The following is a 10,967-nucleotide window of genomic DNA, read 5'->3' on the forward strand; positions in this document are numbered from 1 at the left end:
TGCAGACAAAGTATATCTGAACACAGCCTACAAGGGGACCACGAAGGTCAGGGGAATAATTTATTGTTATAAATGCTCGGACAGTGAAAGTAGATCAGGGAAGGTAGTCTGTACATCCCCTCTCCTAGCGGCCACCGCTGCCAAGTCCTTAAAGGGCTTCCGCCAGACTATTACCTTTTTTCTTCTGATAAACTTGACGGAACTCCTCTCCAAGCATGTTAACATCTTGCTCGTCTTTAAGAATTCCCTAAAAGACAGAAAGAAGGTCCAACATGAGCTTCAAGCGGCACTTTTAGGCTTGTGTGGCTATGGATCCTCTGTGCAGTTCTGTCTCCTAAGCTATTAAAAACATTTTAAATTAAACATGACACCCAGTTGTTTAATATTTAATAGTTAGGTTCCATGCTTTTTCTCCTTTTCTGAAAACAGCACTAGCGTTTCCCAGCTTTCGTGACTATTAATGCTATCAGACAAGGGAGTTGCCAGAGGGGTGAGGTGGGGCTCCTGTTCCTTCTGTACCGCAAAACAGAGCTCCACTTACTCTGGGAAGGTAGCCCAGGAGCTTTATGGCGTGTTCCCTGAGCAGCTTCTGTCGCTCCTCCTCAATAATGTCATCAACGAGTCCTTTCCTTCTTTCCTCCAGCTGTCTTTCTTCAAGTTCACGCTCCTGCAAACACAAGAAAGGCGTCTTAATTTTTCACATTCAAGATCAACTTCCCGAAGCTGTGCCACAAACGCCCTGCTTTCAACTCTGGCTTCCAGGTGCTAGTTGGTCCTGGTGAGCCTGATCTGAGCCCTGCTTGCTCCTCCGAAGACCGGCCTCCACGAGGGTGCACAGCCTCTGGCTCCGCAGGATCCCCCCCCTCCGGAGCAGAGCCTCCCCTCCTTGTTCCCCTCTTGCACCACAGAGTTGCGTCATGAGCCGTGGAGGGCCTGCTCCGAGCCCAACACTTGCCTGAGGAGACTCGGCATACCTTGTCCGCAAGGAACTGTTTCCGCCGCTCTTCAATCAGCCTCTCCACCTCCTTCCGGTGCTCGAGCTGCTTCATCCTTCGCTTCTGAGCATTCATCTGTTCGATGCGATCGTCTTCGGCGAACTTGGCCAGCATGGCAAGGCGGAAGGCGGCCTCCTCCTCTTTCATCGCCTGCAGCAGCTCCTCCCTCGAGGCCAACTGCTCTTCGTATGCTTTGCGCAATTCCAAACGCTGCCTTATTTTCTGCTCCATCTCTTCCTGTGGGAAGGTGGACAAACAGCTTGGCATCCTTCTCAACCCAGTACCCAGGAATTTGGCACTGGGAGTTCACGGAGCAGGTCAAAGGCTTGAAGGCTTTTAAACACTCTAAAGCTACCTGATTTTTCAAGGAGTATCAGTCTCTGACAGAGGGGGGGCACCTTTCTCCCACCTCCATCTCACAGCTTCAGAAGGCATGAGAGACTGCTGGACAGGTGGAACTGGCTCATGAACCAGCCTGAGACATCTCTCTCTCTCTCTCTCTCTCTCTCTCTCTCTCTGTGTTGAATGCTCTCCTTGCAAACACTCCCCCCCCCCCAGTATATACGTACTGGATGCCTCCTGTCAAACTTGATATTTAAAGAAAAGGGGGGGAAAAGGAAACCCCAATCCATCCGCCCCCCCAATCTTCACAGGATGAAGAGGCACACACATCCTGATTGCAAGCCAGCATTGCCCCCCGAACCAGGGAGGGCCTTCCGTGCAGGAGGAGCTGTGCTTGCTTCTCCCCCTTGTTGGCCCTCCCAGGCCCACCATAACCCAGCACAGCTTACAGGGGATACCTGGACCTCTCTGTGTGAGGGAGGACAGAAATGGGGTTACCGCCCGGTGGCCCCCCCCGGGCGAAAAAGCCATGGAAAGGACGACAAAGCCGAGGGCCAAGGGAAGAAGAGGCTCCGGGAGCCGACCCCCCCCCCCCCCGAGCAGCAGACGGAAAGCGCCTGGGCTGCCAGGAGGGCCGTGGCCTGGTCCTGGAACCCTGAGCCGCGTCCCGTTCAAGCCGCCTCCGCCACGCAGCCGCCCGCGAGGCCCAAGCGCGCAAGGCGAGTCCCTCACCCTCTCCTTCTTCCGCTCCGCCTCGGCCTGTTCTTCGAGAGAGAGCTCTTCGCGGACTTGCTGGAGCTCCTCCCTCTCCTGCCGCTCTTTCTCCAGGGCCTCGGCCAGCTGTAAAAAAGGCCAAGGAAGAGTTGAGGTCCCGGACCCTCCACATTCCGGTCTGGGAAACTGCAAAACTGCGGAGATACCATTTGCTGGAGCTGCCGTTTCCTCTCTGCACTTTCATGGACTTTTGCCATCCTGCTGTCTTGTCTTTCCTGCCACATGCTAGCAAATTCCGCAAGTTTTCTGTTTTCCTCTTCCATCTCCTCGCGCTGCCTTCTCTTCCGTGCAGCTTGGTCTCTTTTAAATTCTTCTATGAATCTCTGAGTTGCTCTTTTCTTCTCCAGTCTTTCTTGTCTTGCCCTGTTGGAGAAGTTCAGAAAATTATTATCTAAAGTGTTAGATAGAGGATTGCTTACAACACTAAAGCAAACAATATAAAAACTGAAAGGGGGGGGGAGTAAGCAGACTGATGCCCCCCCCTCCAGGTCTCTTGCCCCGTCATGGCTGTGCCTGAGCCCTGGCAAGAGGCAGATCTCTGGGGCCAGAACCAGGGTTGAGGGTTCAAAGTCACCAAGTGAAGCAGGCTCACTACTCAGCTGCAAAGACTCATGAGACGTTTCACCTCCACCCCCCATGAAGCAAGAGGGCCAAGCCTCAGCAAGAGCCCACGCGTGTTTCAAAACCCCATTCCTCCGTAACTAACTTTTCATCTTCATCGTAGATCTTCCGCACAATCTCATCGATCAGGAGCTTCTCTCGGAGAAACTCCTCGTAGGCCGCCTGCTTCTGCCTCTCCCGCTCCTCCAGCTGCTTCTCCAGCTCCTGCTGGTAAAGTCGCCTCTCCCGGTTCTGCCTGGCCTCGGCCCTGCTCTCTTCCTCCTCGGCTCTTTCTTGCTCTTCCTTCATGGCTCGGCAGGTCTCCGCCTCCTCCTTCTGGGGCGACAGGGAGAAAGGGTTGGGCCACCTCTTTGCCTGGGGTCCTCCCGAGTGGCAAGCGCCACCAGCACCTCGTGCAGCAAGGGAGGACCGCCTGCCTCAAGCAGAGAGTCTGGCTCGACCCATCGGAAAACAGAACTCAGCCACTCAATGACTCCCCTCAGATATAAAGCTGCAGGAACAACAGGGCCGAAGTCAGAATGATGACGCCGTGATTTCAAAAGGCATGAAAGGCTACAAAAGCTTCTGCCAAGTAAAACTGGCTAGCCCTTGAGGAGCTATATCAGTCTATGGGTCATTCTCACGACTTCTACAGCTGTAAAATCCAGACTCCATCAGCAGTACCCAGGATGCTGAAAAAACAGAGCTGTAGCATCAGTTTTACCCACTAACCAGCCAAAAGGAAATGTTTTAAATCCTAGGTTCCTTAAAAACAAACGAACAAACAAGGCTTTATTCTAATAATAAAAACAAAGAGTACAGTTAGCGTTAACTTCAAGTTCTCTTTAAACTGATGAACTCATTTTCCAAACCAGTATGATCTGGGCAGACAAGCGGATGCTGTTTACACAACCCTCTTGAAGGTACTTAACAAACCACGCGCAGACGCTCCTCAGACTCAAACGTTCCGTAAGAAGACTTACCATTTTTTCGTATTTCAGAGCTTCTTTCTCAGCCACCTGGGCGGCCCTCTCTTTGTTCATATAGGCAGCTTTCAGCTTCCTCTCCAGTTCCCGAAGCTCAATACTAGAAAACCCGTTGAGACACAGGGTCAACCTGGTGTCCTGTCAGGGCGTGTGTGTGTGTGTGTATGTAGGGCGGGAGGGAGGGAGGAGTGGCACAAAAGGAGCAGGTGATGAGGTGGATGGATCCCAGCCAAGAGAGTAGAGAGAGAGCAGGGGTCCCACCATCATCTTGGGCGCCACCCTGCTATGGCTCACGTAGGAGATTATTTGCGTGTACCAACGGGAGCAGTTGGGAGGCAGAGCCAGAGAAACCAGAAGGAAGAGGTGAGTCAGAGTTTGAGGAGTTCAGCCAGTGAGAGTCAGAGAGGAGAGTCTGAAGGAGAAGTTAGTCTGTGATAGTTAGGGAGTGTGGCTGACTTAGGGGTGTGGAACTTAGAGAGAGCTAAGAATGAAAGAACTTATTGTACATTAATATCTGTGAAGAACCTGTTTAAGCGAACTCTAATCAATAAACCGGCATTGTTCAACTTTATACTCAGCTGGGACCTCAATCCTTCTAACTGAAGAGTGTCGAGAGAGGTCAACTGGTGGCAGCAGAAAGGAGGGAACGTGTCGTGGGCCTCAGGCTAGCGACACAACCTGGGGACATGTAAGGGGCGTGTCACAGCGCCTTGTTTTAGAATTCAGTGACTTGTCAAGCTACAAGGACAGGCTTCCAAGTTCGTGGGCTTGTGACCAAGCTGCCAATCCTTCCTCCCTAACCGTGCAACATTCTATGCCACAGCGCAGGAAGGATGCATGGTGACAGTGGAGCTACTTCATAGGGCCCCCTCCTTCCACGGCCCAGGCATGGCTGTTCAACAGTGCTCTGCAGCCACCTAACAAACCACCACGGCTACCTAGGCCACGTGAATAGATTTCAGGGGAGAGAGACAGAGATCTGCCATTCCCACTTTCCTTTGCTTCTTCTAGCTGACCTTTGAAGGAACCTCAAAAGCCTGGGAAGTTAAGGTGGGTGGTTTGACCAAGCCTCCATGTTCACGCAAAGCCCCCAAAGAGCTCCTGGGCATCCAGGCTCACCTGCCTGCGGCCGTCTCGAGGAGCCCCATCTTCAGCCACTCCCTCCCTCCACGACGAAGCTAAGCTCAGGAGCCAAACAGCAGCGGGAGGTCGCTTTTAAAACATGAAACGAACTGAGATTCTGTCACTTTAGGACACAGAATACCTGTTCTCTTTGATTTGCTGCCTCATCTTCTCATCTTTAAGTCTGTCGTGGTTTAACCTGGCTAACTCAGCGGCCAGTCTTTCCTCTTGCTCCAGCTCCAGCTGCCTCAGCCTTTTATTTTCTTCTGCCTGACCAAAGCAAAAAGAGAGAGAAATCAGATTTTCGAACCTGAGGAAAAGAAAGGATTCCTCTTGCCTTTTAAGAACCTTAATTTTAAAAAGCCAACACCCTTTCACAGTTTTGCCTTTGGGGCTTGTTTGATTCCCACAGACCCGTGTGGATCTCCTGGTTTTAATGGCCCAAATCCAACTGAAGCCTTGGGCTGCTTTCAGTCCATCAGCCCGAGGTTGTCTCTACGGGTGGAGAGGCCGGCGGAAGCACCAGTTGTGGGAGAGCAAGCCTTGCAGAGCCACAAAGGCCTCTGATGCCTTATTAATGAGTGGATATTTGCCACTGAGATTTGTCCTGATCAGTTTACTCCAGTGGACGTAAGGAACAGGATTCTGAACAGCTTTATCTGAAGACACGACCATTCTCTGATATAGATTTGTCTGACGGTTCCAGGTTTAAGGCTTCTGAAGAAACAAAAGCTCAGTCCTGTCCTGACCCTCACCAAGCCTTCTACAGAATGGCAACAATAACCTTCCATTCAAACTGGAAACCTTTGATTCAGATCAGCTTTCTGCCATTTTGCATTGCGAATCTATGAGCAGTGTGACAGAAAATAATAATGTACTGATAAATGCATTGGTTTTAAAAAAAAAGATACTACATTTTCTTGAACAGCATAAACATTTGGGAATGTGGAACAACAAATAGTTTTTTTCTGTTTAAGCAACAGCCTGAAAATATACTAACAGTTTTTAAAGATTGCTAGCTTAGCAATGAAGACTCCTTCAGAACTGAAGGCAGCATGTTTGGCTGAGCTTCACAGCTCTTAAGGAAAACAAGACAGTGCTTTGCTGTTTCTGACTGCACCGTCTTGCTCCACGGAGAGGGAAAAAGAGAATCCCACAGCTGGGGAAATATTCTCCGGTTCCTGCCCTCACAATGTGCCCCATCCCACCCCTGACTGGGCTTTGAAAGGTCTTCTGTGAGCAACCCCTGGCACCCTCTGGCTCCAGTTGCTCTACAGGCACAACAGAACTCTAAATGGGGAACCCTCCAACCCACTAACCTTCAGTCTAACCCGCTTCCCTTCTAGGGCTCTGCTTGCTTCTGGTTTGTGATTCCCATCCCTTCCGACTCCTTCCAGCCTAAGGGGTGAAAACACAGAGGCCGGAGGAGCCCAGGCAGCCCAACGGCCTTGCTGCTGAGGCCAGGGTCCTCCGCGCAGGGCCTCTGAGCGAGAGCTGGACTCCTAGCCGTGGGAACAGCGCTGCCGCAGCCTCTTTCCACGCCGGGCGAAGGCTGACTCACCCTCTGGAGGGCTTCTTCCATGCGCCGCTCGTGTTCCTCCTCCTGGAGCAGCCGCGTGACCCGCTTCTGATCAACGCGATCCTCTGCCTCCCACATCACCTCCAGCTGCCTGACCCGCTGCACCTTCTTCTCGTGCTCCAGCTCTCTCATTTGCTGGAAATAGGCCTCGTGGTGCTTCCGTTCCAGCTGCTGGGCTGCCGTGGGTGGCAGACGGCTGGGCTGGCTCCCTCTCCGCACCATCTTCCGCTGTGCCATCGCCTGCCCAAGCAAGAGCAGAAGAGGGCTCCGGTGGGCAAAATGTCACTGCTTTCTGTGGACACGCTGGGCTCTGCCCACGACAGAGGCATCTTGTGGAGGCAGCCCTGCAGGGCAACTCCACTAACGACTGACTTTTGCCCTCCCCTTCCCCATTTCTGGATCGCCCCCCCCCACACACACACACACAACCCAACAGCCCCGAGGCCTCTACCCTTGTTGTCTTCCTTGGCAAGTGGATCTATGAGGGAAAGGGGATTCCTGGCTGGCACCCTTTGCTCCTTTGCCCTGGTGAGCAGAGATACTGCCCACCGATGTGGATGCAAACCTGTTGGCAAAGGCTGTGGCCCCCCTTCTAGGGGGTGACAGCTGCCCCCCCCGCTTGTCGCCCCCCCCCCCCGGTGAGCATCTCCTTTGGGGAAGGGCTATTCACTCTGTGGCAACCCGAAGAAGGGAGTCACCCATCAAGGGCAAGGGTGGCCTTCGCCTGAGCTGCTCTCAGAGCAAGGCGCCCGGCAGCTCCTGGGGGCTTTCATCCAGAAGGCGTTTTTCTGAACGTCAGCCTCTCACGGGGTCGGCAATGGGAGCGCGCGGGCGGGCGGGCGGGCGGGGGGCCTTCCAGCGGGCGAGGCCTTCCCTTTCTGCTGCTGCTGGTCTGGTGGAGCCCATGGTCAGCCTCCGTTCCCGAGCAGGCAAGGGCGCGAGGGAGGGAGGGAGGGGCCCCGAGAGGCTCGGACCCTGGAAGGCCCGCGTTCTCTCTCTCTCTCTGTGGAGGAGCCCCTGCCTGGCAGCTCGGAGGCCCCCTTCCCTTTGCCCCCCCGTCCCACCCCCACCCCGAGGCACCGGCAGAGGCCCCAGGAGGGAGGCTGGCCGGCTGAGGGGAAAGGAAAGGGAAGGGGCCGCCCGGCCGCATCCCAAGGGCCTCCTCCTCCTCCTCCTCCTCCTCCTCCTCCCGGGCCTCCCCCAACTAGCCCCCCTCACACACACACCCCTCCAGAGGGCCCGGGGGGGGCGGGGGTAGAGGCCGTCACCCACCCCCGCCGTTCCTCGGAGGCCTTGGCCGCCTCCTCCTCCTCCTCCTCCTCCTCCGCCCGGCCCCCCCCCTGGTCCGAAGCCTCTTCTTCCGCTCCGGAGGGACCGAGACGAGAAAGTCCGGCTTCCCGCCTTCCGCAGCTGAACCGACCCGTCGCCTCGGCAACCGTCAAACTTCCGGCGGAAGACGGCTTCCCCGCCCCTTCCTTAACTCCTGCGATCGGCGCCCCGATTGGCCGAGGCCTTGGCTCCGCCTCCACGGGGAGCGTTCCGTCTCCGGGGCAACGGCCGCCGCGGACCACGCTTCTGCGCCTGCGCGGCACCCTCCGCCCTGGGATGGTCCCCTGGTTCCGCCTTCTTCTGGCGGGGGGGGGAATCGATATAGCCCCGTTTCCCTCCCGGGGCCCGAAGAGCCGGGCGAGCGGGGGCGGCGGCGGGGGGGCGAGAGAGAGGAACCGGGCCTCACCCTGACAAGCACCGAAGGCCTCCCTTGCCTCCCGGGTGGGGCCAGGCAGCCCAGCCAGCCGGGGAGGGGGGGAGCCTCAAAAGAAGCCCAGAGGGAAGCCCCCCCCGCACACACACACACACACACACACACACACACACACACACAGAGCCGTGTTTTAGGAACGGGCGTTGGGCCAAAGAAGGGGGGGGGGAACGGGTTCCCTGAGACCCAGGCGAGGATGCCCGGCGGCGGCGGCGAAAGGGGAGGCCAGGGGCCACCCCAGGCAGGGGAGCCGGCCAAGAGGGCCACCCCGGCATCGTCTTCCTTGAATGCACTCTGGGCCAGAAGGCCCACAAGTCATAGATGCCACTCTTTCACGTGCCTGTAAGAATAAGCAACATGCAATAATAACAAACTTTTAGTCAGTTTTCTGCCATTGCTGGAAAACTGCACCATTTTGGGTCGGCCGTGTTCTGGAGCCTCTTAGGGCCTCTCGGCATGTCTTCTCAGCCTGCCTATGACCCTTTTCGGCAGCAGAGGGCGCCCAAGCACCGAAGCCGGAGCCTGGAAGCCCTCCCGGGACCTGGGAGGAGGAGGAGGAGGAGGAGGAGGAGGCACTGCTGCTGCTGCTGCTGCAGGTAAGAGGCCGGGCCTCCCTTCCCCGTTCTGGCACCCAAAGGGGAATTGCCCTCTCACAGGCCTGGAGGTAGGACAAAACCACTCTCTTCTGGGTAGGGCCAACCCCGTGCCCGTAGGGAAGCAAAGGCCGGACGCTGCTTTTCTGCCTTGCTACAGCTTCGCCAATCCCCACCAACACCAGACGGCGATGGGGCCAAACTCTTTGGGCCAGGCTGCCCGGATAACGGAGGGGGAGCTGGAGACCAAGCCCTGTGCTTTGAGGCCAAGCTCCAATAGAACGAGCGGAACCTATTTCTTGGGAGAGGGCTATTCCCAGCGCCTCCCAGGGGAGCGGCCCACAGCCACCAGGCAAAATTCATGGCCCAGCTGAAAGAAGCAAAACTTACCAGCACGCACCCCTGGGCACAGACAAGCACGGGAGGCGGCAACTGCGTTCTTCTAACCCTGTGGTACTTGCAATGTGAAGTGAGAGCAAAAGGGAAAAAAATGGAAAGGAAAAAAAAAAACCGGCGCAGCACCTTGAAGAATAGATGCCATATTTTAATGTGATTTTTCATGGACAAGCCCACTTCCTCCGACTGAAGCTTAGAAGAAGCTTCCCAGAAGACCAGCAGGTCCTTGTACTGTAGAATCCTGCACACCCAAACTCTGTTAAGAGGTCACCCTCCTGGCCAAGGTTGCCCTACCAAACCCTTTTGCTACCTCGCCTCAGGCATCTCTTCCCTCCCCTTTTTCCACACAGCTGAGAGGTTTATTTCTGTATTTATTATTTCCACTCTGATACTGCCCTGTTCATTTTATCACTCTCTTCCTTAAGTCTCTCAAAAATCCTGTGCCCCAAGGGACTCTGGGAGGCCAAGGACGGGCTTGAGCCCAGCACCAAAGGCTCCCCCCTTTGTCTGAAATATGCGGGGGTGGGGAAGAATCCGAGAGGCCGGTTGGTTTGCCCAAAGAGGGAGGATGACACCATGGTCCTCCACCCGGCCCCCTCGTGTCCCTTTGGGTTCAGCAAGACAAGCTTCTCCTTCACAGTGCACTTTCCTCGCAGGGACAAGTTAAAGGGAAAGACCAGAGACAGCGGGACAGGACAGGCAGAAAGAAAAGAGACGCCCTCCGTGTCCCAAACCATGGAGAGCAACGGGGCTCTGCCACGAAACAAACACAAACCTTGACCAACCACCGCTGGAAGAACAGGGAGGCCCCACAAGGAGAGGCACCCACAGAGCCAAAAAACAAAACAAAACCCCAGAACGCTCTCCCAGACTCTTATCATGTCAGGTCAGCTGCAACTAAATTTTCATCGCTTTATATTTTAATTGTGTCACACTAAAACCACTTTGACAGCCTGCCATGGGCTAATAAGCAGGCTGAAAGTTTTAGATTACAATATTTCTGGGTGTATGAAAATCACCATCTGCAACCACTGGGGTTTCAGGGGAACTAGTCGATTCTAATTCCAGGAATCGTGATAATGACAAAAGTTCATCCCAAATCGCGGGGCTATTTTTAGATGAAAACGAAGGCTGCGGCGCTCGGAGCCCTGGCAGATTGGCATTAAGTCTCCTGCGATGCGTCCGCTGAGACGAGGGCATCTGCGGAGCCTGTGTGAGGTGCCACCACTGGCGCCTGTCAGAAGAATTAAATCCCTCCCAAGTGTGTTTACAGCTCTGCACTCGGGCTTCAGGGCTAGATGGGGGCGGGCTCTCCCTCCTTCTCTCCCTCACTTTGCAAAAGATTTAATTTATCCTCGGCTTGCATACTTCTGCTTGCAGGTGCAGGCAAGGAAAAGCAAATCACCCTGTCCAGATGTTTCACTGCCTGTGTCGCATACACACTATTCAGATTAAGGAGAAAAATTGCACCAGATAAAAAGGAGCTTGGCAAAGGCTGTTTTTTGCTGAGCCGTTAATAAACCTATCATGTTTCACTGACAATAAGGCTCTTGGATTTAATTTCCCAGAGAACAGGAAACATCTTCACACAGCCCGAGGCGCAACTCATTTGTTAGTAGTTTTGCACCAGTGTTTCATAAAAGAGAAGGTGGCCCAATTATATTGACTCTTTCTACCAGCGGGGGAAAATAAATAAATAAATAACACCACCTTCATCAGATGTGAGGGTTTCAGGCGCTGGCACGGCTGCCACATCCGGAGCTGTCTCAGCTCATTACTGAATTTGCTGGACTGCAGGGAGCATGGCCGAGATCCCGTCTT

General features: G+C 54.7%; 1 protein-coding gene across 2 annotated transcripts; it reads right to left on the minus strand.

Annotated features, from left to right (window-relative positions):
• Positions 1–31: 31 nt before the first annotated feature.
• MNS1 (meiosis specific nuclear structural 1) lies at positions 32–7,934 on the minus strand. Of its 2 annotated transcripts, none has more exons than XM_078381195.1 (10): positions 7,625–7,934; positions 6,381–6,638; positions 4,962–5,089; positions 3,695–3,797; positions 2,818–3,047; positions 2,258–2,474; positions 2,070–2,177; positions 975–1,232; positions 542–667; positions 32–247 (listed from the first exon to the last, which is right to left on the minus strand). In XM_078381195.1, exons 2-10 carry the CDS (start codon positions 6,633–6,635, stop codon positions 149–151), a joined length of 1,524 nt encoding a protein of 507 aa, XP_078237321.1. In that variant the 5' UTR covers positions 6,636–6,638; positions 7,625–7,934; the 3' UTR covers positions 32–148. The 2 variants fall into 2 exon arrangements, with proteins under 2 accessions (XP_078237321.1, XP_020640509.1); XM_020784850.3 differs by having other exon boundaries at positions 7,671–7,873.
• Positions 7,935–10,967: the final 3,033 nt, after the last annotated feature.

Source organism: Pogona vitticeps, chromosome 12 (assembly GCF_051106095.1).
Source record: "Pogona vitticeps strain Pit_001003342236 chromosome 12, PviZW2.1, whole genome shotgun sequence".
Classification (NCBI taxonomy): Eukaryota; Metazoa; Chordata; class Lepidosauria; order Squamata; family Agamidae; genus Pogona; species Pogona vitticeps.

Bases quoted from the DNA above. Each gene is read 5' to 3' on its own strand.
- MNS1 (XM_078381195.1), bottom strand. From the start codon at position 6,635: ATGGCACAGCGGAAGATGGTGCGGAGAGGGAGCCAGCCCAGCCGTCTG. The intron at 5,090-6,380 runs GTGAGTCAGCCT...TGCTTTGGTCAG, and splicing joins TGGAAGAAGCCCTCCAGAGG to GCAGAAGAAAATAAAAGGCT. The intron at 1,233-2,069 runs GTGAGGGACTCG...ACCTTCCCACAG, and splicing joins CGGAGCGGAAGAAGGAGAGG to GAAGAGATGGAGCAGAAAAT.